We start from the raw sequence: 27,946 nt of genomic DNA on the forward strand, positions 1-27,946 counted from the left end.
AAATTAATTCATCTGTTTGTTCATTCAATTGAGATTTATTGAACACCTACTATTTATCAAACACTCTTCCTGGCACTGGGACATCAGTGTAAACAACAGATAACACATCCTTATTAAGTTTACAATCTAGTGGGGGAGAAAGACAAGAAATATGTTGAAAAGTGTTATGGAAAAAATCGAGTAGGGAAAGAAGGGTAGAGTTCTAGATGTGGAGGAGGGCTGCAAAGAAATTTTATACAGTGGTCAGAGAGAAGGTGACATTTGAGAAAAGACTCAAAAGGAGGGAAGTGAGCAAGCCATGGGGACACTTGGAGGGACAACAGTCTGGGCACAGGAAACAGCCAGTGCAAAGGCCCTGAGACAGGAATGTGTCCAGGGTCTTGAAGCAACAGCAAGGAGGCCGGCAGGGCTAGGGTAGGATAAGCAAGTGGGGGAGAACATTGGCAAAGGTCAGAGAAGAAGTGGGGCCATTGTACAGACTTGGGCTTCTTCCCTTGGGTGAATGGGCAGCCATTGCAAAGTTTTGAGCAGAGGAGCGATGTGCTCTGCCTTGGATTTTGGATTCCTTTGGCTCTGTGCTGAGAATAGACTGTGGTGGGAGCATGGCAGAGCCAGCGGGACCTGCCAGGAGGCTGCAGCAGGGATGCAGGAGGGAACGGACGGCTGGGGCCTGCCTGAATCCTGTGGAGGGGTGGCAAGCGGTCAGCTTTGGATATAATTGGAAAGATGAGCCAACAGAGTCCTTTGATGATTTGATGAGGGAAGGGAGAGAGAAAGACTGGATTCAAGGATGATTTTTGGCCTGAGTCACCGGAACTGAGTCACTTCCCCATCAAAGGAGACGAGGAAAGGCTGCGGGTGGAGTGGTTTGGGGAGAGGAGGAGGAATTCAGTTTTGCTCGCATGATTGAGATGCCTATTGACAACCAAGGGGAAGTGCTGTGGGCAATTGAATATATGAGTCTGGTGCTCGGGAGATAATTATCTAGGAGTTTTTAGCGTATGCAAAGGTAAATAATATTTTTGAAAGTTTATTTCCTTAAAAAAAAAATCTTGCTTTGTACTTGAACCTGTTAATGTATGTGTGCGTATGTATATATGTGTGTGTATAATTGTATATATGTGTGTGCATAATTCTCTCAATACATAATTGTATAATTAGCAGAATTATGTGTGTATATGTATGTATGTTCTTCTGCTAATTATACCTCATACTCCACTGTTTGCAGTTTTTTTGTTTCTAGCCTATTGTTGACCCCGTAACCTTTGGTACAGACTGACTTTATTGACCAAGTCAGTCTCTGTTTCCTGGTACGGCACTCCAGATTTACCCCTGACTATCATCAGTATTACTATCATTCGCCATACTGGGCTTGTGTTCACTCTTTGGGGCTGTCTATCTTGAAACAGATTACCACTGCTGAAAATGGTTAAAACTTGATTATCTCTGGTAAGTTCTTTTCCGCGGGGCAGTTAACAGAGCCTTCGAGAGTGTGTGAACTTAGCGGCGCAGCCTTCTCTATCATGTGACCATGCTTGGCACACTTGATCCACGATGTCACAGTTCATTTGTGTAAGCAACTTGACAGATGTCCTTACTGAGGCATCCAATTGGATGGTGTCTGCTAACAAATCTAATGGGAAAAAAGAAAAGAGAATTCAAAGGATTACCTTTTTTTTTTTTTTTTTTTTTAGGATTGAATTTGTGCCGTTTAGCTGTTTGATACCCTGTAGTTAATGCTGCTTTATTAGAAGCCCATACAGTTCTTCACATGGGTGTCAAAATAATTTCAGTGAAAATGATGTTGTGTGGACTCATCAGGCTGAAGTCTTCGTCTTGTGATTACAGATGGGTTATTGTCTGCTGTTTCACTGTCTTCCAAGCCTTTTTGCTGGACGAGCTAGACTTAACAATCTCCATTAATTTACTTTGGCATTTCACATGGCTCGTCAGGCCACAAACACCATGGTCTTTAATAATTTTTTTTTAAATCCTGCAATGCTCCTTTTTAATTGATGTCCTTCATAAATTGTATTTGCCAAAGCTGTAATTACTCATCAAGCAGTGAAAGCAAACCTACCTCCAAGTACAATGAAGATGTTCTTTTGTGAAATTATTAAGATACAGAAGTTCGACACGCAGAGTAATTTTTTTAGCTCTGCTTTATAATTATATCTTTTGGGGATCACACCTATTAGAGCCTATCAAATTGGAAAGGACCGATCATCACCAGTGCACCTCATAAATGCCCTTGCCTCACAGTGACCATTTCCCAATATATATGAGGTCTTTAAAACAGTTGGAATTGGCCTGTTTCTTTCATAATGTTTTTAAATGCTCTTTAGAGTGGTTAACTCTGTTTCACCTGAGTTTCATTTAACTTATTTGAAATATTTTGTTTTGACTCTTGAAATCGCATAGAAGAACCTTATATCATTGGGTAGGGGATCCTAGAAGGAACATCAGTGGAGAGTTACCATCGAAAAAGTTTGGAAATAGGCCAAATTAAGGTGACTTAGAATCGCGTAGAAGAACCTTATATCATTGGGTAGGGGATCTTGGAAGGAACATCAGTGGAGAGTCACCATCGAAAAAGTTTGGAAATAGGCCAAATTAAGGTGACTTAGAATCTCATAATTTAGAAATTCGCATTTAGTTGATTTGCAAAATGCATAAACTTTACCATGGTGCAAAATTACGATATCAGCTTTTATAAGAAGGCTCCAGAGAGAGTAAGAAAGTACTGTCAATAAAGGATTTGGAACAAGGTTTCCCAGAGTGTGTTCCCACAGGGTGTCGTGAGGGAAACGAAAAAGAAGCGCTACACAGCGAACCTGGGAGGGAAGTTGTCCGTCTCCCACTTAAAGAAGAGTCAGGTGTGTCCAAGTAGGAACCTTGCCATCTTTTGCATCATTTTGCCTCCAGTGTCTTGCATGTTGTAGGCATAGAAATATTTGCTGAAGAGTGAACTGCAGGACTTCTCAGAGCCTTTAACTTTACAGCGAGCACTGTGATTGACCCAAGAGAGCGCAGTGATCGCAGCCTTTCCCAGACTTACTGGACTTTGGAACCCTTTTCTTGAGGAACGTTTTACTAGACTTAGTAAACGAGATACCCTCTGGGAAATTCAAGCTTTGAGTAAGATCGTTAAAAATAAAGTTTTGAAATTGATCACTGAGTGAAATATTCAAGTTTTTTGCTGCGATTGGAACCTAAGTGATACAGATTATGCGGCAGGAGGGATGTCAGGCTTCATTGCTTGTATCTGTGATTTTGGGCAAGTTGCCTGACCCCGAAAAGCCTCAGTGTGTTCATCTGTAAAATAGGGATAGTAATTATATTTCTCTAACTGGTTCTTGGGAAAATAAATTACATTTGGTCCCACTCTGGAAAGTCAAATGAAATTATGTAGAGGACTTCACTGGGTAAACCCTTATTATCATTATCATCGTAAAAAAGTGAGGGACAAAATTGCTCCATTTAGGATGGTTGATTATGATACACTGAAGTTAAAATGCGATCGACCTTTCTCCCTCTCTCCCTTCCTTCAACAAATAGTGGAGGGCTTCTCATATGCCAGACGTTGTTTTTAGTTCTAGGGGAGACAGCAGTGAACATAGTTAAGGCCCCTTCCCTCGTGGACCTAGGGTTTTTGTAATATAATGTGTTTACCGATGTCATGGTCTCTTAGAACATAAATTTAATTGTACACAATTCAGTTAAAGTTAACTGGTCTGAGGTCATTATATTAGAGATCCGCCCCAAAGGATCACTTTTTCTCTCAGAATTGAACCTGTTCTTACATGAAACAAGCAACACAAGATTCAGAGGTCATGTTTTAAAAGAAAATAAATAAAATTAAGCTAGCATTACTCGATAAGGTAAAGCCAGGAAAACATGGGATCCCTTTCTTCCTGATCAGGTCCACCATGGCAGTCGGGTGGCCAGATTTAGCAAATAAAAACATACAACATGCAGTTAAATTTGAATCCCCCATAAATAAAGAATACTTTTTTTTCTATAAGTATATCCCAAATACTGCAAGGGACATACTTATACTAAAATAAAAAGTGGTATATTTAAAAATGAAATTTAACTGGGCATCCTGTTTTTTGTGTTTTTTTTTTCTGACGACCCTTCCTCTCTAAACCAGGGGCCCAGCCCCCTGCACAGAAGAAAGATGATTGCAACAAGTCAACGTTTGGATCCATCTGTGCAGAGGAGATATTTTACCCCAAACAGAATAGGAACCTTTGCTTCCATTTGAAATGATTTATAGCTGTTCCCGCCTGATCGCCGAGTGTTTCCAAATTAAAAGCCATTAATTAAGGCCTTCTAGAGATACAAAAGATATGCGAGGAGTGCTTTGTAATTCCAGCTCAGTACTTCAGGTGAGAGCTTTTCAAATTACGTGGACCATTGGAGCCACCTGCTTGAGGAACCGCGATGGGAGCCGTCTCGTGGCTCATCAGCACGCCACCGTGCCAGCGTTGTTACTGAATTTTCTCATTTCTCCAGGGCAAATACTAATTAATGGATACAATTCACAGCTGATTAGCTGTGGTTTCTTCAGTAATTACATTCGCATACTAACTGTTCAGAAGAGGATTTCTAACCCAGTTCTTATTTCACTCTAAGCTTAATTTGTTTTTGGAATTGTTTAGGCCCTTCGTTTAATAGCCATTTTATTTTTCTTTGTTGTTTTAGGTGCTATTAGATAATAAGTGAGTTTAATCTTTAAAAAAATGCTCTCTGATAATGAGCTGTTTGCCTTAAATGGATTTCTAATTCCCCAACAAAACCTACATTTAAATAACAGTAAAGTTGTGATACAGGCTTTCGCGAGGTTTGAGTCGGGAATTGGTACGCGGAATATACATCGTGGCCCAAGTTCTCATAAATCTCCAAAAAGAACATTCTAAATGGAGGCCCGAGATCTTAATTCTAAAATCATTCATTCATCAAAAATTCCAAGGTAGAAACCTATCCCTTTTCTTGCATATATTTAACGTTGTAAAAAAAAAAAAATGGGGGAAAACTGTGTGTGTGTGTTCATGCTCTCCTGCTCACGTGTTTATTTTTTAAATGATTTTTAAAACACTTTATTGAGGTATCATGGACCTACAAAAAAACTGTACATATTTCATGTATACAACTTGATGAGTTTGGAGATAAGTATACATTGGTGAAGCCATCACCATGTGTTTTTGATATCACATGCCCTCAGAGAAACTAGATAAAGGGCTTTCTTAAGTGCTAACAAATACATCTTTCATAAATCCTTATAAAGATACTTATCCAAAAGAATCTGAGGGCTCGTTGTGTGAGGATGTATTTAGGTGTGATTTTACAGGGTGGGATTTTGCTTCTGTAGACCATAACAGCGTTCTGGAACCCTTAGAGCCTTCCGTATAAATCCTGCTTGGTTCTTGGATCCCTGACATGAGAAAGGGCAGCATGTCAGTCCCGCTTCCGTGCAGGAATCCTACAGGTTCAGAGTCGGAGGATGAGAGCCCCCCAGAAATAAGTGCTTGTGGGTTTATTGGGAGGAGGATTATGTGGGTCTTTCATATCTATGTGTCTGTATCTATATTGATTCTCTGTATTTATCTGTGTGTTTGTATCTATCTGTGTACCTATCTCTTTGGGAAAATTGTGCCTTTTACTTTAAATAATTACTAGCTCTATTTATAATAGAGAATGGATATACATTTCACCCTGTGGAGACCAAACCTATGTGTTATTTGATGCATGAAAGAAAGGAAATAATACACTTTATAAAAAGAAGGACATTCTTTTACCATTTAAAAATCATGAAAATAATATAGCTCTGGATAATTATGCTCACAGAGCCTTTCCACATTGCCAGACTGATAAGAGAATGTTTAAAGCAACAAAACGTTCCTACTTAGACCATCTGAACCTGAAAATACGTTTCTGCCAAAATCCAAGTTTTACATTTTGATAACAGGTCTCTAGAAGGAAAGAGCTTATGTCTGAAATGCTGATACAGTCTTATTTGTGATGGCCTGAATGGGCTATTGTGTTAGGGAATTAAATAAAAATTGCTGTGTTCATAGGATCCCGCTTATTTTTTAAACCTCTTTGGACTTAATGTTACATTGAGAGATTAAATACCACTGTTTTCAACAGCTCTGATGGATACAGATATCGTTTTAAACTCTGGAGATTTAAAAAATATTCTTTAGTCTTATTATTTATTTATATTCATGCCACACCCCATTCACGGGAAAATAGAATTTGAGTCCTGGGAATTGAATTCTATTCACTTTAATTCACATTTTAACCTACCCACACTTGTGACATCTGTTCTTGAAAAGTAAGCTATGAAATCCCAACATGCTTTAAAAATGTGTCAGGGTGATTTTCTTGGAAACTCTTTTCCTGCTAACCTCTGACAAATGCTAGTTCGATAAACAACACCCACTAGTGACCAGTTGGCCAAATGTTTACAATTGTCTCCCTTTGCTATTAGTCTCGATGAGAAACAACACTATTTTCTAGAATTATCGCATTAGCTTAAGTCGGTGCTTTATTTTCTGAGGGAACCAGCCGACAGCATATAGCATAGTGCAATCTGTCACAGTTCACATTTGGTCCGAGTGAAACCACCCTTTTATCTCATAACACCAACATTCTTTCCAGATCCCATCTGAGCAGTAAGTAAACCCCCAGAATTCTTTATGATGCTGCATATTAACATAAAACGATCTGTTTTCTTTCAGTTTGGAAATAACAATAACTACATGAATATGGCTGAAGCAAACAACGCTTTCTTTGCAGCCAGCGAGGTAGGTGTCTGCCTTAATGTATCTGTTCATGTTTTGTGTGTTATTTAGATCATTTAACAGGCTTGAAGGGAAAAGCCAAGTATTGAATTTATCTTGTTATTACGTGGCACGAGGTAACGACTTTGGAGGAAAAACGAGAAAAACCTATTGGAAGAGAAAATAACCTGACAAGTCTTTATCACTCGTCCATAGGCTGTTAGGAACGTTAGTAATTCACATACACATCTCTTGATGAAAAGAATATAGATGCAAGCAAAAGTAAATATATAAGAAAGGATAGAATATCTATCCAAACTATATTTGGAAACTAGGATGGAAGGGACTCCTAACAGAAAATATTTAAACTTCACACAGCTCTGGGGATAATTTCATTAAGTTGACATGGTTTGGGAACAGTGTGGCAGAACAGTATTAAAATTTCTGGGGTCTTCAGTGAGAGTGGTGTAAAATGAGTGTTTTTGTTAGATTCCCACACCCGAGTACGGTGCCTGGCACATAGTAGATGCTCAATAAATATGTATTGAATGAATGAATGAATGAATGGGCATGCTCCAAGACTCGGCTATAGCTAGGAAAATTAGTCGATGAATTTGAAATGCAACACCATGGTGGCTCTGAGTTTGTCTGCAGTTTACCAGTGCCCATGGAACAAACATATTTTTGTTGCTGTTTTCACTGCCTTCCCTACTTAGTGACTTAAGGCTGCTGTCTTGGTCTCATTGGCCTGCCCTCCAGAACAACCTCCATCTTGACTAGATCAAGAAAGAGTGGATATATGTACATGTATAACTGCCTCACTTTGCTGTACAGCAGAAAGTAACACAACGTTGTGAATCAGCTATAATCCAATACAAATTTTTAAAAAAAGAAATGGTTTCCTAAATATGGTAGACAGTGTGAGATTTAAGATTTTAAAACAAGAACAAGCAGAAGTGAAATTTGTCCAAATGGAACATTTCCTCTTGTGATTCCTGTAATAAAAAGTATTCATTTTCCAAATACATTCAAATATAGGAAACTGGACCAGCTTGACCCCAGAGAATGAAAATCATAATGGCTTCGTAAATGATCTCAGTTGCAGGGAAGCAAGTGGTATGGAAGAAATTAACTTGGAAAAATTAGTGGAAAAAGTTGGGGAATCGAGAACTAAGGGTATCCGTAGATTAATCATTTTTGCAGTGACCATCATCTCTCTAACCAAGGAGACTGCCTAGATAAGGGAAGATTGTTTGGCACTGGCTGCTGTGTTGTTTGTGATAATGAGCACAAACCCCATCTGTAAGGACAACATGATGTTTCATTCTGTAGGATTTTTTTCCCTACATTTGAATCAAACATTGATGAAAGCTCTACTGCCAGCAGCTGTTCAGAGACAATTTAATTCCAGCTGTGATAATTCACCGTGTCAGACATTGGCTGTTATATGTTGATACAACAGTTCTCCAGATTTGCATTTTTATCAAAAGGAACAAATGTTTTGAACATCTCAGTACAGATGGTATTTAATCATGTACATACTACTTTAACATGTACAAGGTAAACACTGGAAAGTCGATATCTGTAAAAAGTAATCATATAAACTCTAACTGATTAATCTGATATTGGTCATATGGCATAGTTGCAAAAGTCAATGTCTTTTTCTTTGGTTGCTGCCATACTTGGTTATTTTTATTATCTCAGATAACCAGTGTTGTGATTACTCTTTTCTCTAAGGAATGTTTAGCTTTATATTTAATGGATTACCCCTCTTTAAAAGTCATTTAAGATTTTAGTATTTTCTTAGTTATATAATATAATATTATGGTATTATTTTATTAGGTTATGAAATAGTAATATATTAAATTCTAGCTCAAAATTAATTTGTCTTTAAAAAAATATACTGGAGGAACACATAATATGTAAGATCTCTCTTTATTCCTTAACAAAAATAAAAATGACAACCTCCTTAATTTTAACTACCTCACTTAAGACATGTTAGAATTTAAGAAGTAATCTTATATAATTATTTCACTGTACATCTTTTCTTGAACAAAAAATAAAGCCCAAGTAAATGTTAATGCACTATGTTATAGTACGTGCCTAATTTCCCAATCACTGCATTAAAAGTAAATTTATTTGTTTTTTTAACATTTTAATGAGTACAGACTAATTCAGGAAGACTTTAGGTTTGATGCTGTAAAGTCGAAATTGTGCCTGAAACTGATTCCCTTCCCATAGGTATCGCCCTGTAGATAACACTGCGGGGACCAGGATGCTCTGAGTTTGAAATTCACACATTTGCTTTATGTTTTCTGTCTGTGTCATGATTACCCTGACCATTTTTAAAGTACTTTAAATATTTATTGAAATAATATTTCAAGTGTTAATTACAGTGGTAATGAAAACAGCCAAATGCCACATATCAAGAATGAGTGTTTATCCGTATTGTTAATGTGATATGTTAGATTTCATTAAGCAGTAATGGGGTAGCAAATGAGTCACAAATTACAGTTGCATCTGTTACTAGACCACATTAGTGCCAAAATAACGGCAAATGCAGCCATAGGGTTACATTCATTAGCCAACCACGCTTGTGGCCAATTCATCCCTTTGTGTTTGAGAACTCGGGGTACCACAGTCAGAAATTGACATCCTTTGGGGGGTCATTATTAGAATAAATATGTCAGAAAATCTAATATTTCATTCTAGCTTTCAAATGTGTTATTATGCTCTAATGTTTTGCATCTATTGAATCTGCTAAGAACCTCAAGATGTTCAATTGTCCTGCCATAGACTCCCATAGCTTGTGACCTCTTTATTTCTGGTGAGATACAAATAGTAGTTGACAGGTTCTATAGGCAAGAAATGTTTTGCTTTTTTTTTCCCCTTGCGTTTGTTTCTATTTTCTCTCAAATGGTTCTTAAGTTACATCATCATTGATAGCTTGAAGAAGGATGATTTTCAGCTCTTAATTAGTTCTTTTAACCAGTTACAACAGATTCAAATTATCTGGCACCAATTCATTCTTCAAAAAATACTATTAATAATAAATGAACTATAATGTTGACCCTCTGAGCTAGGAATAAAAAGTATCTGAGCTGTCCCCGAACCCCTTCACCCTACCAAAAAAATATTCTAGACCTTGACCCTTCTCCCCACAAAATCCAAGTTCTATTTTAAGAAAGATAATTCATGGGGTTCAGCAAGGCAGCCCTGATTTGCATCCCAAGGCCCTATGTGAAAACACTATCTTTAAGAATCTAAGTAGCCATGAAGAAAACAATGCATTATTTACTTAGGTCTTGAGAAATAACACTTGTCTAGGTAATTGAGCAACATCCATGGAATTAGAACATTTCTATCAATATATCTCTATGCTCGTTCTATGGTCTTTAAAAGCTGAAGACTGGAAGAAAAGTGTTCTGATAAATACATATCGAAATCTTCCTATAAAAGAAAATAACTGTCCTTACAATTTAAATAAAAGCCCTAGATATATATACTGTGATAATCCTTATATGAAATACTTTCTTACAGACAGTAACAATTTCCATGGAAGCATTCATTGCACTTGAGAATATACCAATAAGGAAATTTAAAAAGCAAACCATACATTCAATATCACTTGTTTTATATGTTGTGGCAGAAAGTAAATATGTGTAATGTTCACTTCTGGATTAATGTTGTGTGTGTGCTTCACAAAATCGTCAGCATTTGATGAAGCATGTGGATAATGTAAGCGTTTGAGCCGTTTCACTAACATATCAATAAAGTGGCAATTTGTTATATAGCCAAATCTAATGTCGCTGGTGCTGCAACTAACAACAAAGACAGATGTTGCTAATTAAGTACGCATTAAAAAACTGTTAATACTGATACTCCATTAAAATCATATGATAATGAGACTCAAATCTTTAATCAGAATGATCAGCAAAACTTTATATACGGAAATCTGTGTTTAAGATATTTTCATTTGAGAAATAAATATTTGGCCTAGCTATGTAGTATTTTCATGCGAAATTTTTCTTTTTCCCTCCAAGGAGAAATAAGATATAGGAAGAGAATATGAAGATATCTGTATTTTGTTTCCTTTAGCAGACGTTCCATACACCAAGCCTCGGGGATGAGGAGTTTGAAATACCCCCGATCACGCCGCCTCCAGAGTCGGACCCCGCTCTGGGCATGCCTGATGTACTTCTACCTTTTCAAGGCCTCAGCGATCCGTTGCCTTCCCAGGGAAGTGAATTCACGCCCCAGTTTCCCCCTCAAAGCCTGGATCTTCCTTCCATTACAATCTCAAGAAATCTCGTGGAACAAGATGGCGTGCTTCATAGCAGTGGGTTGCATATGGTAGGCAGCAAATTTACTGCTTGAAAATGTTTTAGTTATTGTTTGTACTTCTCAGGGTAAAGATCTGAGAGCCCATGTTCTAAAACATGCTCGTGCCTATGCACCGGTGGACGTGTGGATTGTTCCTCCCAATGCCATTTAAATGCAGGTAGTGGATTAATCCCTGGTGTGGGACAAGAGCGCGCAGGGTTGGTTGACTTGAAAGAGGAGGACCCAACAAGATCCTTCTGGTTTGAAATGAGTTTCTGAGGAGTCTGATTCATTGGTTTGAAAGCAGCCCATCTTCCCTTGCCTTTGGTTTGACAAAGAGGTGTACTTGAGTTGAAAGTTTGGCCAGGAGAGTTTTTAGAAATGTAAGCCCTTATCAAGTGCCCGGGTCTTTCGCATTTGTTGGATTAAAGCATCACGTTTATGATACATGATTTGCGCCTACCTGAGATGAAATATCAAACTGTGGTACAGAGAAAGGGAGAAAGAATAATTGCTTATAACCAGCAGAGAAAAATATAGAGCGGGTTATTGTGTGAAATATACCTAATTGTGGTATTGTCGTAAACATCAAGTAAGGCCCTCCAGAGAGCCAAGGTTACTAATGCAATAATTTTGGTTCTGTTTTTCTTAGTGTGCAATTATAGTTAGCAATCACCAGAGTAAATCTGCTTAAGTATTTTAAACTCTTCTGCTGGGATTGTTTTTTATTTTCTACCATAGTATATAATGCATTTGTGTCTATCTAGGTGAGGTACTAGGCAGACATTTTAAAACAAGATTAATAGTTTATAGGGCTTTTTTTTTTAACCCTGATAAAATGAAACAGATGTGTTGGTATAGCAAAAAACAATTCCTATTGCTTGTTTACATATTTCTGTGCACATTATGACCATGCCAGCGATGTTTATTGGTTTCATTGTTAATTCCCCAGATAACAACAGATGATTGCCAAATATGTAGTGGATTAGCAGTGCAAAGATTCAGTGTGCTCTCTGAAATATAAGATTACTTTCCCAAATAGGATTGCGGCAACATAATTTTCTTTGCCTGTGATCTTTTGTGTTTGAGCTGAACATCAGGGTTTTTATTTTTACTTTTTTGTCAGAAAAGAATGCAGGGAACAGTCGGGAAATGGTCATTAAGTATTCATAAACGTTCCTCGCCATCACAAATAATTGTTTCCTGTGGACTTTCTTACATTTTTGTCCCTTTGACACTGGAAGGGAGGGTTCTGTCCTCTGTTCCTCTGTAATCAGCCTTGCAGTGTTGTGCCTGGAAAATAATAAAAATAAAAAGGGTGTTTAGTCACCAAGAGAGTTTGCCCAGCGTTCACCATTATTCATAGATGCTCAGCGAGGCTCATTTAAGTTAGGGAAATAGTTAAAAGACCATATAATGCATGCTAAAATGTGTGCTTTATTAAATTGGTAAATATTTATTAATAATATAAGAATCTGCCTTTAAATTAAACATCTGATGAATTACCTTGCCTTAAAGCTATAAAACTGTTATTGCTGCTATAAAAAAAGTGTAAAGGAGGCACTTTGACTATGAAATTTCATTTCATGGTCAATTGAATTTACTATATTGGAAAGAACTAAAGATGGAATCATAAAATAATTATGATATTCACATACACTTAAAGAACAATGCTTTCACGGACTGGCATTGGAAGAGAGGACTCAATTTTTAATGCTTCTTGTGTAATGTATTGTTAATCACTCAAGCCGTTGAATTTATTTCATTGATTTTTAAAAGTATGAGTACTTTAGCCAAGTGCAAGCTGGTGTCATGGTATTTACGTGGACCTCATCACATTTATTGGTGCCTTTCTGAAGTTTTGCTGAACCCGAGTGATATTTATTTTGGCTGGAAACAAACTAATCTTGTTGAAAATTCTAGTAGAATTTCACCTTGAAGAAATGTCATGGGATTTTAAATCACAAGTGTTGGAAAAAATAAAATGTACCAGGACAGAATTATGATGAATACAATGTGTCGTTGGCTTTGTTCTATGTACTACCTGACGTGTTCACCTATAAACTTGAATTCAGAATCGCCAGAGGCATGGTTAAAAATAGGTTATGTCAAGGTTCTTCTATATTTCCCTCCGGGTACCGAGGTGGCTGGCGACATCATAATGCTCCACAGCAACTCCTCGGAGATTTCCCTTAGGAAGGTCACCATAAAAATAATAAATAATACTTTATACATCATGCACTCAGCGTCCCAGTGTGCACCAGCTATCATACCTTATGCAAGTAAGAAGTGTTATTATCCAAATGAATATGGCTGTCTGTTAAGGATTGCTATGGTGAATTAAGACTTTCATATAAGAAGAAAAGCCAGCTTGTTTATGGGGTATTGAACCAGCTTTTCTTCAGAGCTTCATTGGTTTTCCTTTAGAAAGAGTGACAGTTTGTCACATTACTGATTAGCTGCATTTTTGTTGGCAACCAGCACAACATGTTTATCTTCCTTAAGTTCCTGCCATTATATTTAAAAAACAGAAAGCAGGAACAAAAAAGAAAAGGGGGGATTAAAAAGAGTCTAATGATTAGCATTCCCATTTCAAAATATGCAAATTATGCCCTGGTATTCAAAAGCGAATTGTTGAAAAAATTGAAAGTCGATGCATTTGTGACTTCAAAGAACAACCTTGATTTGCTTGTTGTGGATAGGTGTATTTTCACACAGGATGTCGCTGGCAAGTTGAAATCAACAGTCATAGTTTGGTTAAAAATTCTTTACCTCTAAGCATTATTGTCAGTTCAGATGATCATCTGGAAATTATTTTACTCTACAAAAGATTGCAATCCTAAAAATCTACAAGGTGCGCTCCAAAGGGTTTCTTTCTTTTTTTTTTTTTTAACACCTCTCTGTAATCTGCCCAGCCTGCTGAGTAGCATTGACATCAGTAGTACATCAATTTCAGAAAGTGGATTATTTTTACTAGACAGCTATTGTGACATATTGGGTCAGTCATAAATGAAAGATATTCATGCAAGCATGCAATACTTGTAATGAAGTCTCACTCTGACCTTCTGTATGATTGATTCTGTAATTTAGTTTTCTCAGGCAGTGCCTGAAATGAAATGAAATCATGTTGAACAAGTTTTGAATACCCACAGTGCACCAGGAGAAGAAAAATCTGCAGCCCTAGAGGCTTGAGAGAGAGCAGCTGAACGATTTATCTCTATGCTATTATAGCCTTTGCCAGCATTCAACATTTCTTTTTTTTTTTTTTTTTCTTATTTGGCTTAAGTACTTAATTCTGCAGGTAGCAGTAAATGGGAAAATAAAATGCTGTTCAGATTTAAAATGACAGGACAAGAGTATGTGCAGGGGACTGATAAAATATCTTGAATAGAACTGACCTTTCATGTAGCTGAAAGTTACTGGGGGATTCATCCTCATAATTACCATATAGATTATTTTTATTTCTTTCCTGCAATGAAACATTTCAGAGAGCAGTAGTGCTGATTGAATGAAAATTGAACTTGTTAACATTCTTTTCAGCTTAGCCTGTTGTACATAACAGAAGGTTAGCTTTGATGAATTTCAAAATTCTCTTTGATATCCAAGAAACAGACGGTAAAATAATTGTCTCTAGTCTGATATTTTGTATGCCCCCCAAAAGAGAATTTATAAAACACACTGATAATTCACATACTTTTTCTTCGTGCATTATGTTTCGTGTTTGGAAGAGCGACGTTTCCTGTTTGATATTGCTTTGGACTTAATTGCGATAGCACATATTTATAGAAAACACTACTGGTGCTCTGATAATATCATAGTACTAGAAAATTGACAAAGATGGAAGTAAGGGAGCTAAATTTGGGTATGGCAGTCTCTGTACCCGTTAAGGAAAGAGAATAAGAGGAAAAAAGTCCTACAGAAGGTATGCACACAGAGAAGAAAAGTACCAGCTTTTAAAATATTCACAAAGCTCTTATGTCATAATCCAGACAGACATCATTTTTGATCAGAAAAATAAGAATGTATCAAAATAATACTCCTAAAATTACCAGGCTTATTTTAGAAGTTTTGATTTTTTGTACAGTCATTTAGTAGGGGTCTAATTCTGAATTATTTTTATTTTCACAAAATAACTTTCATGCCATTTTTGTACTATCCAAAATCTTACGTTAAGAGAAATCGCAGACTTTACAATTAATACATCGTTTTAGCAATGTAGCTTAATGTGTTACAGATAAAACAGTTATTTCATGGGTCATTAATGTGTTTAATGCATGGAACATTCTATTAAAACAAGCCCTTATTATTGTTATGGACAGGTTCATTGCCATTGTCAATAGAGGCTGCAGAGCTAAATTCCACAGGACGATTACCATTTAGCCATTGGGGGGACCAACAAGTTCTCATACAAATTGAACGATTAACTCAGTAATGTTTATTTTTGGTCAGGTCATGGTCGAAATGTATTCTTATTGTAAATTAACAATAGAAAAGGCACATCTTATATAAGCAAAATAACTCACTTTGAGTGGAATGGGACCTATCTGTTCCAAGGCCAAAGTATATAATTAAAACCAGATTAACTCTAGCAGACATTTGCTGAGCACCTACTAGGTGCTATATATTGTTCTTAATCATTAGAGACTGATCATTTATCAAACTGAGTTCTTGGTGAGCAGTGTCTCTTCCATGTAACAGAAAAATTCGGAGTCTGATGACTGCTTCAAAGAGGCATGTTGTCCAAAGTCGACTTTAATTAACTGTTGCTACACCTGGACAATCGTCTGCCCAAAATACCCAAGCCACAGACATTTTAGGAGCTGCCTTTCTCGGTAGAGCAAATAGCCTTGTACCATACACGGCTTAAAAGAAATATTCTTTATTCTCGGCCTGGAAATGCCTATTGACCCCGAACATATGAGTGTTGTCTTTAAGGTTGAGTTAACTTTAGGATCATGTATTAAAGGAGGGCGTGTTCCAAACTTCTACAAAACCCAATTAGCTCTTATGAAGGGCAACACGTGATTACTTGGTTGATTTATCCCATTCAAGGAAACGTGTTATTAAAAAGTTAGGCTATGTCCTGCAAATTACACAACACATAAAAAACTGTACAAAAAGAGTTGAACCTTTCTCACAGGAGAATATCCAAATGCTTAATAAACATAAAAAGATGTTGAACTTCATGAGCCATAGAGGAAATGAAAATTAAAACACCCACAATGGAAGATGATATATTTGTAATATAGTTGCATGGCACAAAACTAGTACCCAGAATATAATAAAGTATTTCTGAAAATCAAAACAGTAAGACAGACTACCCAATAGAAGAATGGGCAAAAGACTTGAACAGGCTTTTCACAAAGAAGGAAATCCAAAGAACCAATAAACCAATAAAGGTGTTCAACTTCTCCCATCATCAGGGAAATACAAATTAAAAACCACAGTGAAATATTATGACATAATGGCTAGGTCAAGTAAAGTCTACCAATAACAAGTGTGGGTAAAAATTTAGAACAATATCTATTATTGTAAACATCCTGTAATAGTTTAAATTAGTGCAGCACTTCTGAAAATATTTAGGCGTTATCTATTAAAAGTGAAAAGATGTTATGTATGTACCATAAACCTAACCACATCTACAAAGAACACATATGAATTCTCATAGCAGCATTGTTTAGGATGGCTAACAATTGGCAACAAGCCAAAAGTCTTTTAACAGTAGAATGGATAAATAATTCTTGGTATATTTTTGCAAAGGGGTACCATAAAGCAATGAAAATGAACTATGCTACACGCAACATGTAAGAACCTCACAGAGAAGCATGAAATAGAAGAATAGATAAGCACGATTTTCTTCAAAACCAAAAAAAAAAGTAAACTAACATGTTTACAGATATGTGGTAGAACTATTAAGAAATATAAGGAAATTGTTACAGAACTGTCATCACAAAAGTCAGGTTGGCAATTACTCTTTGGAGGTAGAAATTTAAGATCAGAAGAGACGGCCAGGGTCTTCTGGGAGCTGGCAGCAATGTTCTCTTTCTTAACCTGGACGCTACTGGATAATGTTCACTCTGTAGTTATTTATTAAGCTTTACACCTTTTCCATATATATGCTATGCTATATTTCACAATTTTTTAAAAGTTGAAAAAAGAAAAGAGAAATAGAGAAAGGGTATCCATTTTGTTGGTAAGGGTCATAACAAAGACACAGCTCAATAGGCAATCCAGTTCTTTAGGATGACTGTATTCCTAGAAGCTCAGTCTAGAGTATGTAATATGTTCCTTTGGCTCTTTTGGAATGGCTAAAATGAAAAAGCTGAAAAGTAGCAAGTATTGAAAAGGATGTGGAGTAACCGGAATATTCACACACTATAGGCGCAAATGTAAATTGATATAACAACTTTGGAAAACTCTTCAACTGAAGTTGATTATAGACATACCTATGACCCAGCAATTCCACTCATAAGCATATACACAATAGAAATATGCTTATATATTTATCAAAAGACATATACTAGAATATTCATAGCAACACTGTTCTTTGTAGCCCCAAATTGGAAACTGTACAAATGGACAATGATGTAATGAATGATAATGGAATGCATAAATGAATGGTGATATCTTTACACAATAGAATACTATTCAGCAATAAAAATAAATAATTTATAATTCCAAAAAAAAAAAAAAAAGTTAGGCTATGGTTTATTTCCCTGTATCTTGTTTTTAACATATATACTCTACAGTTATAACCTTCTATAGCATTGGCAGTATTTCCCTGTGGGTTAGGGACAGAAGACACACCATTCTACATCACTCAGATTCCCAAATAAAACTGGCTTGATGGCTCAAACAGTTTTTAGAGGGATGAGAGTTACTCCTGTACTGTGGCCTCACTTGTCACCCTTAGAAACGGTCTCCTTTGCTTGTTTACAGCCTGTCCTGTCCCCTCATCTGTCTTGTTTGCTACTGTCATCCTCAGGCCTGGAACAGTGTCTGGGCTGGAATACACGAGGCTCTCAATAAATATTATATTTGTGGAATATATGAATGAATGAAAGGATAATGAAAGAATATTTATTTGTTATTAAGAGCGTACCTTAATACTAAATAAAAATGGAGGTGGGGAGGAGGTTTAAAGTATCAACAGCTGGGGCTTCCCTGGTGGCGCAGTGGTTGAGAATCTGCCTGCCAATGCAGGGGACACGGGTTCGAGCCCTGGTCTGGGAAGATCCCACATGCCGCGGAGCAACTGGGCCCGTGAGCCACAATAACTGAGCCTGCGCGTCTGGAGCTTGTGCTCCGCAACAAGAGAGGCCGCGGTAGTGAGAGGCCTGCGCACCGTGATGAAGAGTGGCCCCCACTTGCCGCAACTAGAGAAAGCCCTCACACAGAAACGAAGACCCAACACAGCCAAAAATAAATAAATAAATAATTTTAAAAAAAAAGTTTTAAAAAAGTATCAACAGCTGTAAAAATGGAATTCCTCTTTAAAATTTTAATTTAGGATTGAATAAAATCAACACAGAGCTGACTCCTTGGTAAAACAAAGGAGTTAGAGGGTACATAAGAAAATACCATTGTTTTATGATAAACTCTTGAAATTTTTATTTTGCTAAGAAACTATTCATTAACTTTGGGGAAGACTGGTTGTCACAAAACTTTCATGTGTAGGTATGTTTGATTATAACCCTGAGAGTAGTTATTAAGTAAAAAGTATCTATTTCGGTGCAGATATTTTGATAAATATAACGTTTAGGGTATGCAGGTCTGTAATTATCATTGGTGTATTTGGCACGACTGTGTTTGTTTCCGTTTCTATTTGGGTTAGGAATGCACTCGCTGCGCGTAAATGTTGATTGATTGTTTATTCGGAAATAAAATTTTAATCTCGCTATAGGACATAATTAAATAATTGAGCATAAAATTACTGGATTTCCTATTTGTAGTTCTCTGATATTTATTAATACAGAGCAATTTTTATTACTGATAATTAATTACTCCATTTCTCAAGAAATATTGATTAAAAAAGCTCATAGTGAAAATGTATTTAGTCGCACTTTCTAATATATTTGGGTTATCTGCTTCTTAATTAGATGTTACCCTTTATTATGAAAGCCTGACGTTGCAGTGTTACAGAGAATATTTACTTGTAAATGTCGATGGAAGGTGCATTAAATACATTTGCATGTTAGATTTTTAAAAATCCTTTGTGATAAAATCAACTCAGATGGAAGTAAGCATCATTGAACTGGTAAAAATATCAATAGATAAAATAGAATAAGGTGTGATACTTAAAATTTAAAAATCTATTCGAAAGCTTCTATCTTACATTTGTAAAAGAAACAAATACGCAAAACTGGAGGATGTGTGATTATGTATCACCAAGTACGCATCACAAAGATAAATTCCAGGCATGGGAAGGAAAGGGAAATTCACTCTGAGAGGACTTCGTGGAGGGACAGGTCCTTGCTCCCAGGCCGAAAGTAGGAGTGAAAAAGATTTGAATATGTAGAGGAGGGAGAGTTTTCTTGGCTAAAGAAATAAGAGCAACCCATTCCCATCCCCCCAAACCCCACATATCTTATATGAAGTATGGACATGGTAATATAACACAGTGATTTACACAGTAGGGATGTTTTTTCACCTTTCCGTTCTCTTTCAATCTTAAGTCAAGAAGGAAGTTTCAGTTTGGGGCTAATGAGTCTTTCACATCTCTCTTTCATCCTTTTTAAAAAAGAGAAAGCAGAACTCTGGCTCAGAACCTTAGGCAGATCTGCATATTTAGATGGACTGTAATGGAATTATTCAATACTTCATTTACTTAGTATTTATCTGACATTCCATTGATTATGGTGATTCCAGTTTTTAATTTATGCTAGTGATGTAAAGTATCCTTTTTAATATAAAATTATTCAGATATTTAACCATTCACTCAAATGATTAATGTTCAATAATAGACTGGATTTCAGGCAATTTAAGAAAACGGGGGGACCTCTACCCCAAATCCCCCATTCCTTGGTTTCCTGTTTTAAAAATACAAAAGACAAAGAGGCTCTTTCATCAGGTAGAGAGAGAAGCAAGCCTCAGCTGAGCACTCCCCCTACCAAGACATACACAAACCATCAAGGCATTGTTGCGCAAAGGCTTCGTTGAATTGTACTTATAGATAGAAGGCAATGTGCTTCCTGTTAGAAGTCCATGGCCTGCCCATTCTGAATGACCTTTCTGATTGCAAAAATTAATCCTTGAGTACTCTTCAAAACATAAGTTGAGGTGTTAGGCTATATATTTATACTATTTATAATTAAATCCAAGTTGTCCACAATTGATGGATGCCCATGAAGTATGATCAGTTAATACTTTCTTTTTTGAATTTTATTTTATTTATTTTTTATACAACAGGTTCTCATTAGTTATCTATTTTATTCATATTAGTGTATACATGTCAATCCCAATCTCCCAATTCATCCCACCACCACCCCACCCCTCCCGCCGCATTCCCCCCTTGGTGTCCATACATTTGTTCTCTACATCTGTGTCTCTATTTCTGCCCTGCAAACTGGTTCATCTGTACCAGTTTTCTAGGTTCCACATATATGCGTTAATATACGATATCTGTTTTTCTCTTTCTGACTTACTTCACTCTGTATGACAGTCTCTAGGTCCATCCACGTCTCTACAAATGTCCCAATTTCGTTCCTTTTTACGGCTGAGTAATATTCCATTGTATATATGTACCACATCTTCTTTATCCATTCATCTGTCGATGGGCATTTAGGTTGCTTCCATGACCTGGCTATTGTAAATAGTGCTGCAGTGAACACTGGGGTGCATGTGTCTTTTTGAATTATGGTTTTTCCTGGGTATATGCCCAGTAGTGGGATTGCTGCATCATATGGTAATTCTATTTTTAGTTTTTTAAGGAACCTCCATACTGTTCTCCATAGTGGCTATATCAATTTACATTCCCACCAACAGTACAAGAGGGTTCCCTTTTCTCCACACCCTCTCCAGCATTTGTTGTTTGTAGATTTTCTGATGATTCCCATTCTAACTGGTGTGAGGTGATACCTCATTGTAGCTTTGATTTGCATTTCTCTGGTCATTAGTGATGTTGAGCAGCTTTTCATGTGCTTCTTGGCCATTGGTATGTCTTCTTTGGAGAAATGTCTATTTAGGTCTTCTGCCCATTTTTGGATTGGGTTGTTTGTTTTTTTAATATTGAGCTGCATGAGCTGTTTATATATTTTGGAGATTAGTCTTTTGTCCGCTGATAATATTTTTTTTAAGATTTTTTTTTTTATGTGGACCATTTTTAAAGTCTTAATTGAATTTATTACAGTATTGCTTCTGTTTTATGTTTTGGTGTTTTGGCTGCAAGGCATCTGGGATCTTAGTTCCCCAACTAGGGATGGAACCCCCACCCCCTGCACTGGAAGGCAGAGTCATAACCACTGGACCACCAGGGAAGTCCCCTGATCAGTTAATACTTATTGGAATGAGTAATATCCCTGGATAGGTACCAAGCCTTTAAACTTTGAGTGGCATCCTTCTACATCGTGAATAAAATCTAGGATGGATTACAAGGCCTGCTACTTTGGCCATTACTTGCCTCTCCAGCTTCACAGCAAGCCTCGCTTTTCCTGGCCAGTAATGCTGACCTCTCCTTTACTTATCCGTGATGTGCTTCCTTATGCCACGTGACTTTGTACAAGTTCTTCTTCTCTGCATACGATGCTCTTCCCTCTTTTCTAGCTCAGTTAGCTTCTTCTCTTCCTTTACACCTCAGCCCAGCGGGTCACCTCTGCAGGGAAGCATCCCCTGATTTCCCCACCTTGCATGATCTGGCCCATTCCCATCTCTCCAATCCCATTGCATTTCGCTGTTCACCTGCCTACCTGGCTCCCACCTCTACGGGTCTCCTTTCCATTTCTCAAGAGTGCCAAGCCCTCTCCCACCTCAGACTTTGCATATGCTCTTCCCTCTGCTGGGAACATACTTTCTCCTCATTTCCTGATTGGCTTCTCCTCATTCTTTAGATATCGGCTCAAAAGTCATCTTGGAGAGGCCTTTCTTGCTGACTTAATCAAATGTAGCTACCCTCCCCAGAATAATTTTTTTTTTTTGTATAGCTTATTTTTTTCACAGTATCACAGTTTGAATCTTGTTTATGCATATGTGTTCTGTTTTCACAGACAGAACCTAATCTTTGGACACTCCCTCCTCCTCCCCCTCAAGAAGATGATTTCCATTATATTTGTCTAATAAAGTCATTCTCAAACCGGGAAGGGGGGGGATTTTGCCCAGCAGGGGACATTTGCCAATGTCTGGAGACATATGGTTGTCACAACCTGTGGGGGAGGGGAGGCTATTGGCACCTAGTGGGTAGAGACCAGAGATGCTGTTAAGCATTTACAATGCTCAAGGTGCATTGTAAGCAAAGAATATGATGCATTCTCCCAACAAAGAATTACCCAGACCAAAATGTCATTACTGCAGAAGTTGAGAAACTCTTATCTAATATCATCAATTAGAAGACAGAGTGAGATAAGAAGAGAGAATGAGTTGTTTCCAAATGATGAACAGTTTAGGAAGTGATACAAGTAAACTCTCCATATGAAACATAATTGTGAAAGGAGTTGAAGAAGCTACCAGCATTCAGTCCTTATTGTTGGATGCGCTAATAGCAATCTCTTATAACCCACTAGTTGCTTTGCCTTTCAGTGATCATTGGTAAATCTTTCAAGGCTTAATTTTAATAAGTGAAACATAATGATTTACAAAAATGCATTAAATTTCTTTTTTTTTAATGTACAGTGTGGGGAAATACAGTCTATATCTATGTAATATCTTTTTTTAAAATCAATTTATTCATTTTTGGCTGCGTTGGGTCTTGTTGCCGCACGGGCTTTCTCTAGTTGCAGCGAGCGGGGGCTGCTCTTCTTTGGGGTGCATGGGCTTCTCATTGTGGTGGCTTCTCCTGTTGTGGAGCACGGACTCTAGGCGCACGGGCTTCAGTAGTTGTGGCACGTGGGCTCAGTAGTTGTGGCTCGTGGGCTCTAGAGTGCAGGCTCAGTAGTTGTGGCGCACGGGCTTAGTTGCTTTGCAGCATGTGAGATCTTCCCAGATCAGGGCTTGAACCCGTGTCCCCTGCATTGGCAGGCGGATTCTTAACCACTGCGCCACCAGGGAAGTCTCAAAAACGCATTAAATTTCTTAGGGCTATATCCATGGTTATACATTTTCTTCTCATGTCAGTACTAGTAGGAAAAATGGTGAGCTATTTTGGAGGAGTATATATGAATCATTCTTGCTTACACTTTGTTATAGTAAATTCATCAGTCCCTTCTAAATTAGAGTCATGTTTAAAAGAATCGTATGGTAATTTTCTAGTTTTCAAAGATATCTGGCGTGGCACACAGTAAGTGCTCAGTAAACACTTTTCAACTGAGCTGACATCTTTCTCTTTTTAGGTAGAAATCCTAAGATCCAAGGAAGTGTCTTTTAAAGGTTACTTTTTTTTTTATAATAGAAAATGATTGTAGCTTTTCAGGATCGCCAGGTTCCCTAAGGAAGTTGTTAATAATTGGTGGCCCTAAAGGCACTTGACTCTCTAAAGAGATACTTTCACCATTAATCTTATACTGTAATCCTTACACATAGGAAGTTATTATTGGAGAGCTGTGTACCGTGGTAAATGCTAGCACAATTTGATGCATTGATTACGTGGTTCAGAGGTTACTTGACAATATTTTAACGGTCCTTGGTGTATTGTCCTGTGGGAGATTAGAAAAGGTGGGCCAGCAGTTTTTGGATCTGAAGACCATGTAGATGGCTCTAAGTTTTGGCAAGACCTTAGCCCCACCACCAGTATGCTTCAGGAGTGGTTTTCACACTGTCCCCGCTTCAGGAAAACCCATTTTTTTCTTGGTGAAATGTTGTGAGGAATCTCAATTTATAAAACAAATGAAAACTGAGTTGCTTTTGTTAAAGGGGGATGGATGGTGGCAGTGCAGAGCTCAGAGCCCCATTCACCTGTCTCCCCGTCAGTACGTGCTTCCACTGTGGTGGCACCATGGCTCCCTAGAGCACAGTTTCTCCATCAAGCAGTCACCAGCCAGCTCGGTAGCCTAGGGAATCACTCTTAGCCAAGAATAGGTATAATAGTATCTAATTCAGAAAGTTAGAGGATTGAATTGGAAAATGCATATTAAGCTTAGCACAAATCCTGGCCCCGAGTAAACATACAGTCAATGTTCCTTGTTTGTGAACCTTGGCTGTTTGTCAACAGGAACTCTCAGGCAACCAGGTCCATCATAAAGGCATAAATTGCAGGTGGAATTCAGGAAGAGCTGATAAAGCCAAGAAAACTAACTCCTTCGCCTTCCGTGTGACCATGAGATTCCTCTGAAATACTGTAGGCCTGGGATGCATCAGTCAAGTACCTATACGTGCTGATGTTCATGGGCATAGAAGTAAAGAAAACAAAGTGACTCCTCAGTTAATGAGAAAACTGTGTAAATCGTATCCTCATATTTCATGGCCATGCCAGTTAACTAATTTATTATTATTCAGTCAGAATTAAAATACTCTAGAGTGGCCTGTAGATATTTTAAACTACTTAGATTTAAAGAAGTCTGAAAGGACTTTTAAAAAGCCTTCTGAAAGATGTATTTGGAGACTAAAATTAAGAATAAGATAGCTTAAGCTCATGCAGCTCAATATAAAAAAAAAACAAAAACCTAATCCAAAAATGGGCAGAAGACCTAAATAGACATTTCTCCCAAGAAGTTATACAGATTGCCAACAAACACATGAAAAGATGCTCAACATCACTAATCATTAGAGAAATGCAAATCAAAACTACAGTGAGGTATCACCTTACACCAGTCAGAATGGCCATCATCAAAAAAATCTACAAACAATAAATGCTGGAGAGGGTGTGGAGAAAAGGGAACCCTCTTGTACTGTTGGTGGGAATGTAAATTGATACAGCCACTATGGAGAACAGTATGGAGGTTCCTTAAAAAACTAAAAATAGAACTACCATATGACCCAGCAATCCCACTACTGGGCATATACCCCGAGAAAGCCATAATTCAAAATGACACATGCACCCCAATGTTCATTGCAGCTCTGTTTACAATAGCCAGGACATGGAAGCAACCTAAGTGTCCATCGACAGATGAATGGATAAAGAAGATGTGGCACATATATACAATGGAATATTACTCCGCCATAAAAAGAAACGAAATTGAGTTATTTGTAGTGAGGTGGATGGACCTAGAGTCTGTCATGCAGAGTGAAGTAAGTCAGAAAGAGAAAAACAAATACCGTACGCTAACACATATATATGGAACCTAAAGAAAAAAATGGTTCTGAAGAACCTAGGGGCAGAACAGGAATAAAGACGCAGACGTAGAGAATGGACTTGAGGACACGGGGAGGGGGAAGGGTAAGCTGGGAAGAAGTGAGAGAGTGGCATGGACATATATACACTACCAAATGTAAAACAGATAGCTAGTGGGAAGCAGCCGCATAGCACAGGGAGATCAGCTAGGTGCTTTGTGACCACCTAGAGGGGTGGGATAGGGAGGGTGGGAGGGAGGTGCAAGAGGGAGGGGATATGGGGATATATGTATACAATAGCTGATTCACTTAGTTATACAGCAGAAACTAACACACCATTGTAAAGCAATTATAATCCAATAAAGATGTTTAAAAAAAAAAAAAAGAAAAGAATAAGATAGCTTAAATCCCAGGAGTGGGGGGCTGGAAGTGACGTAAGCAAGAAATGGTGGAACTTTAAAAGAATGCAGAAGAGTGGACAGTCAGCTCAGATTTTTGAAGAGAAATAGCTAAATGTGTGAAGAATGCTAATAAAAAGAAATTAGGACAAACTGATAGCGTAAAATCCACTTTTGTCATACCAGTCTGCAGAAGGATGCCTGCCAGGAGAATGTAATATTTTAGGAGTAGTGGAAAAGGATATTGTCAGTGAGACAAAGAACAGTTGGGGTTGTTCTGATATGTATGAGTGACACATTTCTCCAGGATTCCACAGGAATTTGGTAACTCAGAAATCGTTAAGAAGTGGAAAATTTGTATGTTTAATATTAAACCCTAACAATTAGCTGCAGACTATTTTAACTACTTGTCTCTTTTTAGTTTTTTTTTTTAATTAATTAATTAATTAATTTATTTTTGGCTGTGTTGGGTCTTCGTTTCCGTGCGCAGGCTTTCTCTAGTTGCGGCGAGCGGGCGCCACTCTTCATCGCAGTGCGCGGGCCTCTCACTATCGCGGCCTCTCTTGTTGTGGAGCACAGGCTCCAGACGCGCAGGCTCAGTAGTTGTGGCTCACGGGCCCAGTTGCTCCGCGGCATGTGGGATCCTCCCAGACCAGGGCTTGAACCCGTGTTCCCTGCATCGGGAGGCAGACTCTCAACCACTGTGCCACCAGGGAAGCCCCCTTTTTAGTTTTTCCTAACTAGAGTGTTCTAGTTTTTGTTTCTTTTGTTTTGTGTTTTTGTAAATGGAAGAAGTTAAGATGCTCCCCTCCTTACCCCTCCAATCCAATTCAATATAATGCAACCATTGTTTATACACTTTTTTTTTTTAAACAAAAAGGGGCTGTACTCTATTTTGCAACTTGCTTTTTCACTTGCTATATCTTGCATATCACTCTAGATTAGTGGTTCTCTAGAACTGGGAGCAGTTTTGCCCTCCAGGGGGCAATGTCTGGAGACATTTTTGATTGTCATGACTGGTGAGGGGAGGGAGGTTGCTACTGGCATCTAGTAGGTGGAGGCCAAGGTTACTGTTAACATCCTGCAATGCAAAGGACAGCTCCCACAGCAAAGAATTATCTGGTCCAAAATGTCATTAGAGCCAAAATTGAGAATCATTTCTCTAGGTCAATACACATAAATCTAATTCATTATTTTATAAAGCTTCATAATACTTTGTAGTATGGTCGATCATGATTTATTCAACTAGTTTCCTACTGATAGCTCTGGCTTCTTATTTAGTGGCATTATAATATTTAAGATTAAGAAACCTAACGCTCCAAGTTAAAATTCATTTGTTTCTTTAAAGAGAAAAATAAGCCTTATCAGAAAGATTCAAAAGAGGAATTCATAGGCTTGTGTATAAAATTAGATTCTGGGTCACTGTGAGTCAGGAGAATTTGGTTTCAAGAAAATCACAGACTCACTCTAAATGACAAGTCTTAAAGTAAGTCATTTGAAAAGCATGTCTTCATTTTTTGATTCTTTGGAATTAAAAGAAGAAGAAGCAACTCTAAAGCCTTTTATATGACTGCCCAAAAACAGAGAAGGCTATGTTTGAAGTGACGGCAGTAACTTTCCGAGAAGCTAATTCTGATTGTCTTTACCTCCTCCTTATACATATTTTTAAAAATTCATTAGTACATTAAATCAGATGGGTTGAACAGAAGAAAACAAAGCAGGTTTAAGATGAAAAAAGTGATATCCAATCCTGAGGACATGGAATGACTTCCAAATGCCCTTGACAATGTAATTCAGAATTGGACTGACCCTCTGGTTAACCACAGAGGGTTTTACAGAGAGGGTGCCCTGAAGCAAACAGATGCTTGCTCTGTGCTTCTCTAGCCCATCCTCTCTATATGGCACAGGCATGCCTGGGAGGATGAAATAGAGAACTGATTCTCCCCTTTCGCAGAGCTGGGGAAAGGGTGATAGAACCAGAACTGTGCCGGAGAAGGATGGCAAACCAACTGGTGAGCCTGCAAGGGTTAGACCTCTGTTTCCACCCTTTCCTTGTCATCAGTTTCCTCAGTACGAAGCAAG

The 27,946-nt window shown here is 37.8% G+C and overlaps 1 protein-coding gene across 2 annotated transcripts in view; it reads left to right on the top strand.

Annotated features, from left to right (window-relative positions):
* TOX3 (TOX high mobility group box family member 3) overlaps positions 1 to 27,946 on the top strand; it is a 108,645-nt gene that overhangs the window by 67,803 nt on the left and 12,896 nt on the right. The window contains exons 2-3 of one of the 2 annotated variants that reach the window (XM_057535087.1): positions 6,747 to 6,812; positions 10,887 to 11,141. In XM_057535087.1, the coding sequence (XP_057391070.1) occupies positions 6,747 to 6,812; positions 10,887 to 11,141 (321 nt within the window). The remainder of the gene's footprint in view (positions 1 to 6,746; positions 6,813 to 10,886; positions 11,142 to 27,946) is intronic. The other variant, XM_057535088.1, reaches the window with a different exon arrangement.

This window comes from Balaenoptera acutorostrata, chromosome 19 (genome assembly GCF_949987535.1).
Source record: "Balaenoptera acutorostrata chromosome 19, mBalAcu1.1, whole genome shotgun sequence".
Lineage (NCBI taxonomy): Eukaryota > Metazoa > Chordata > Mammalia > Artiodactyla > Balaenopteridae > Balaenoptera > Balaenoptera acutorostrata.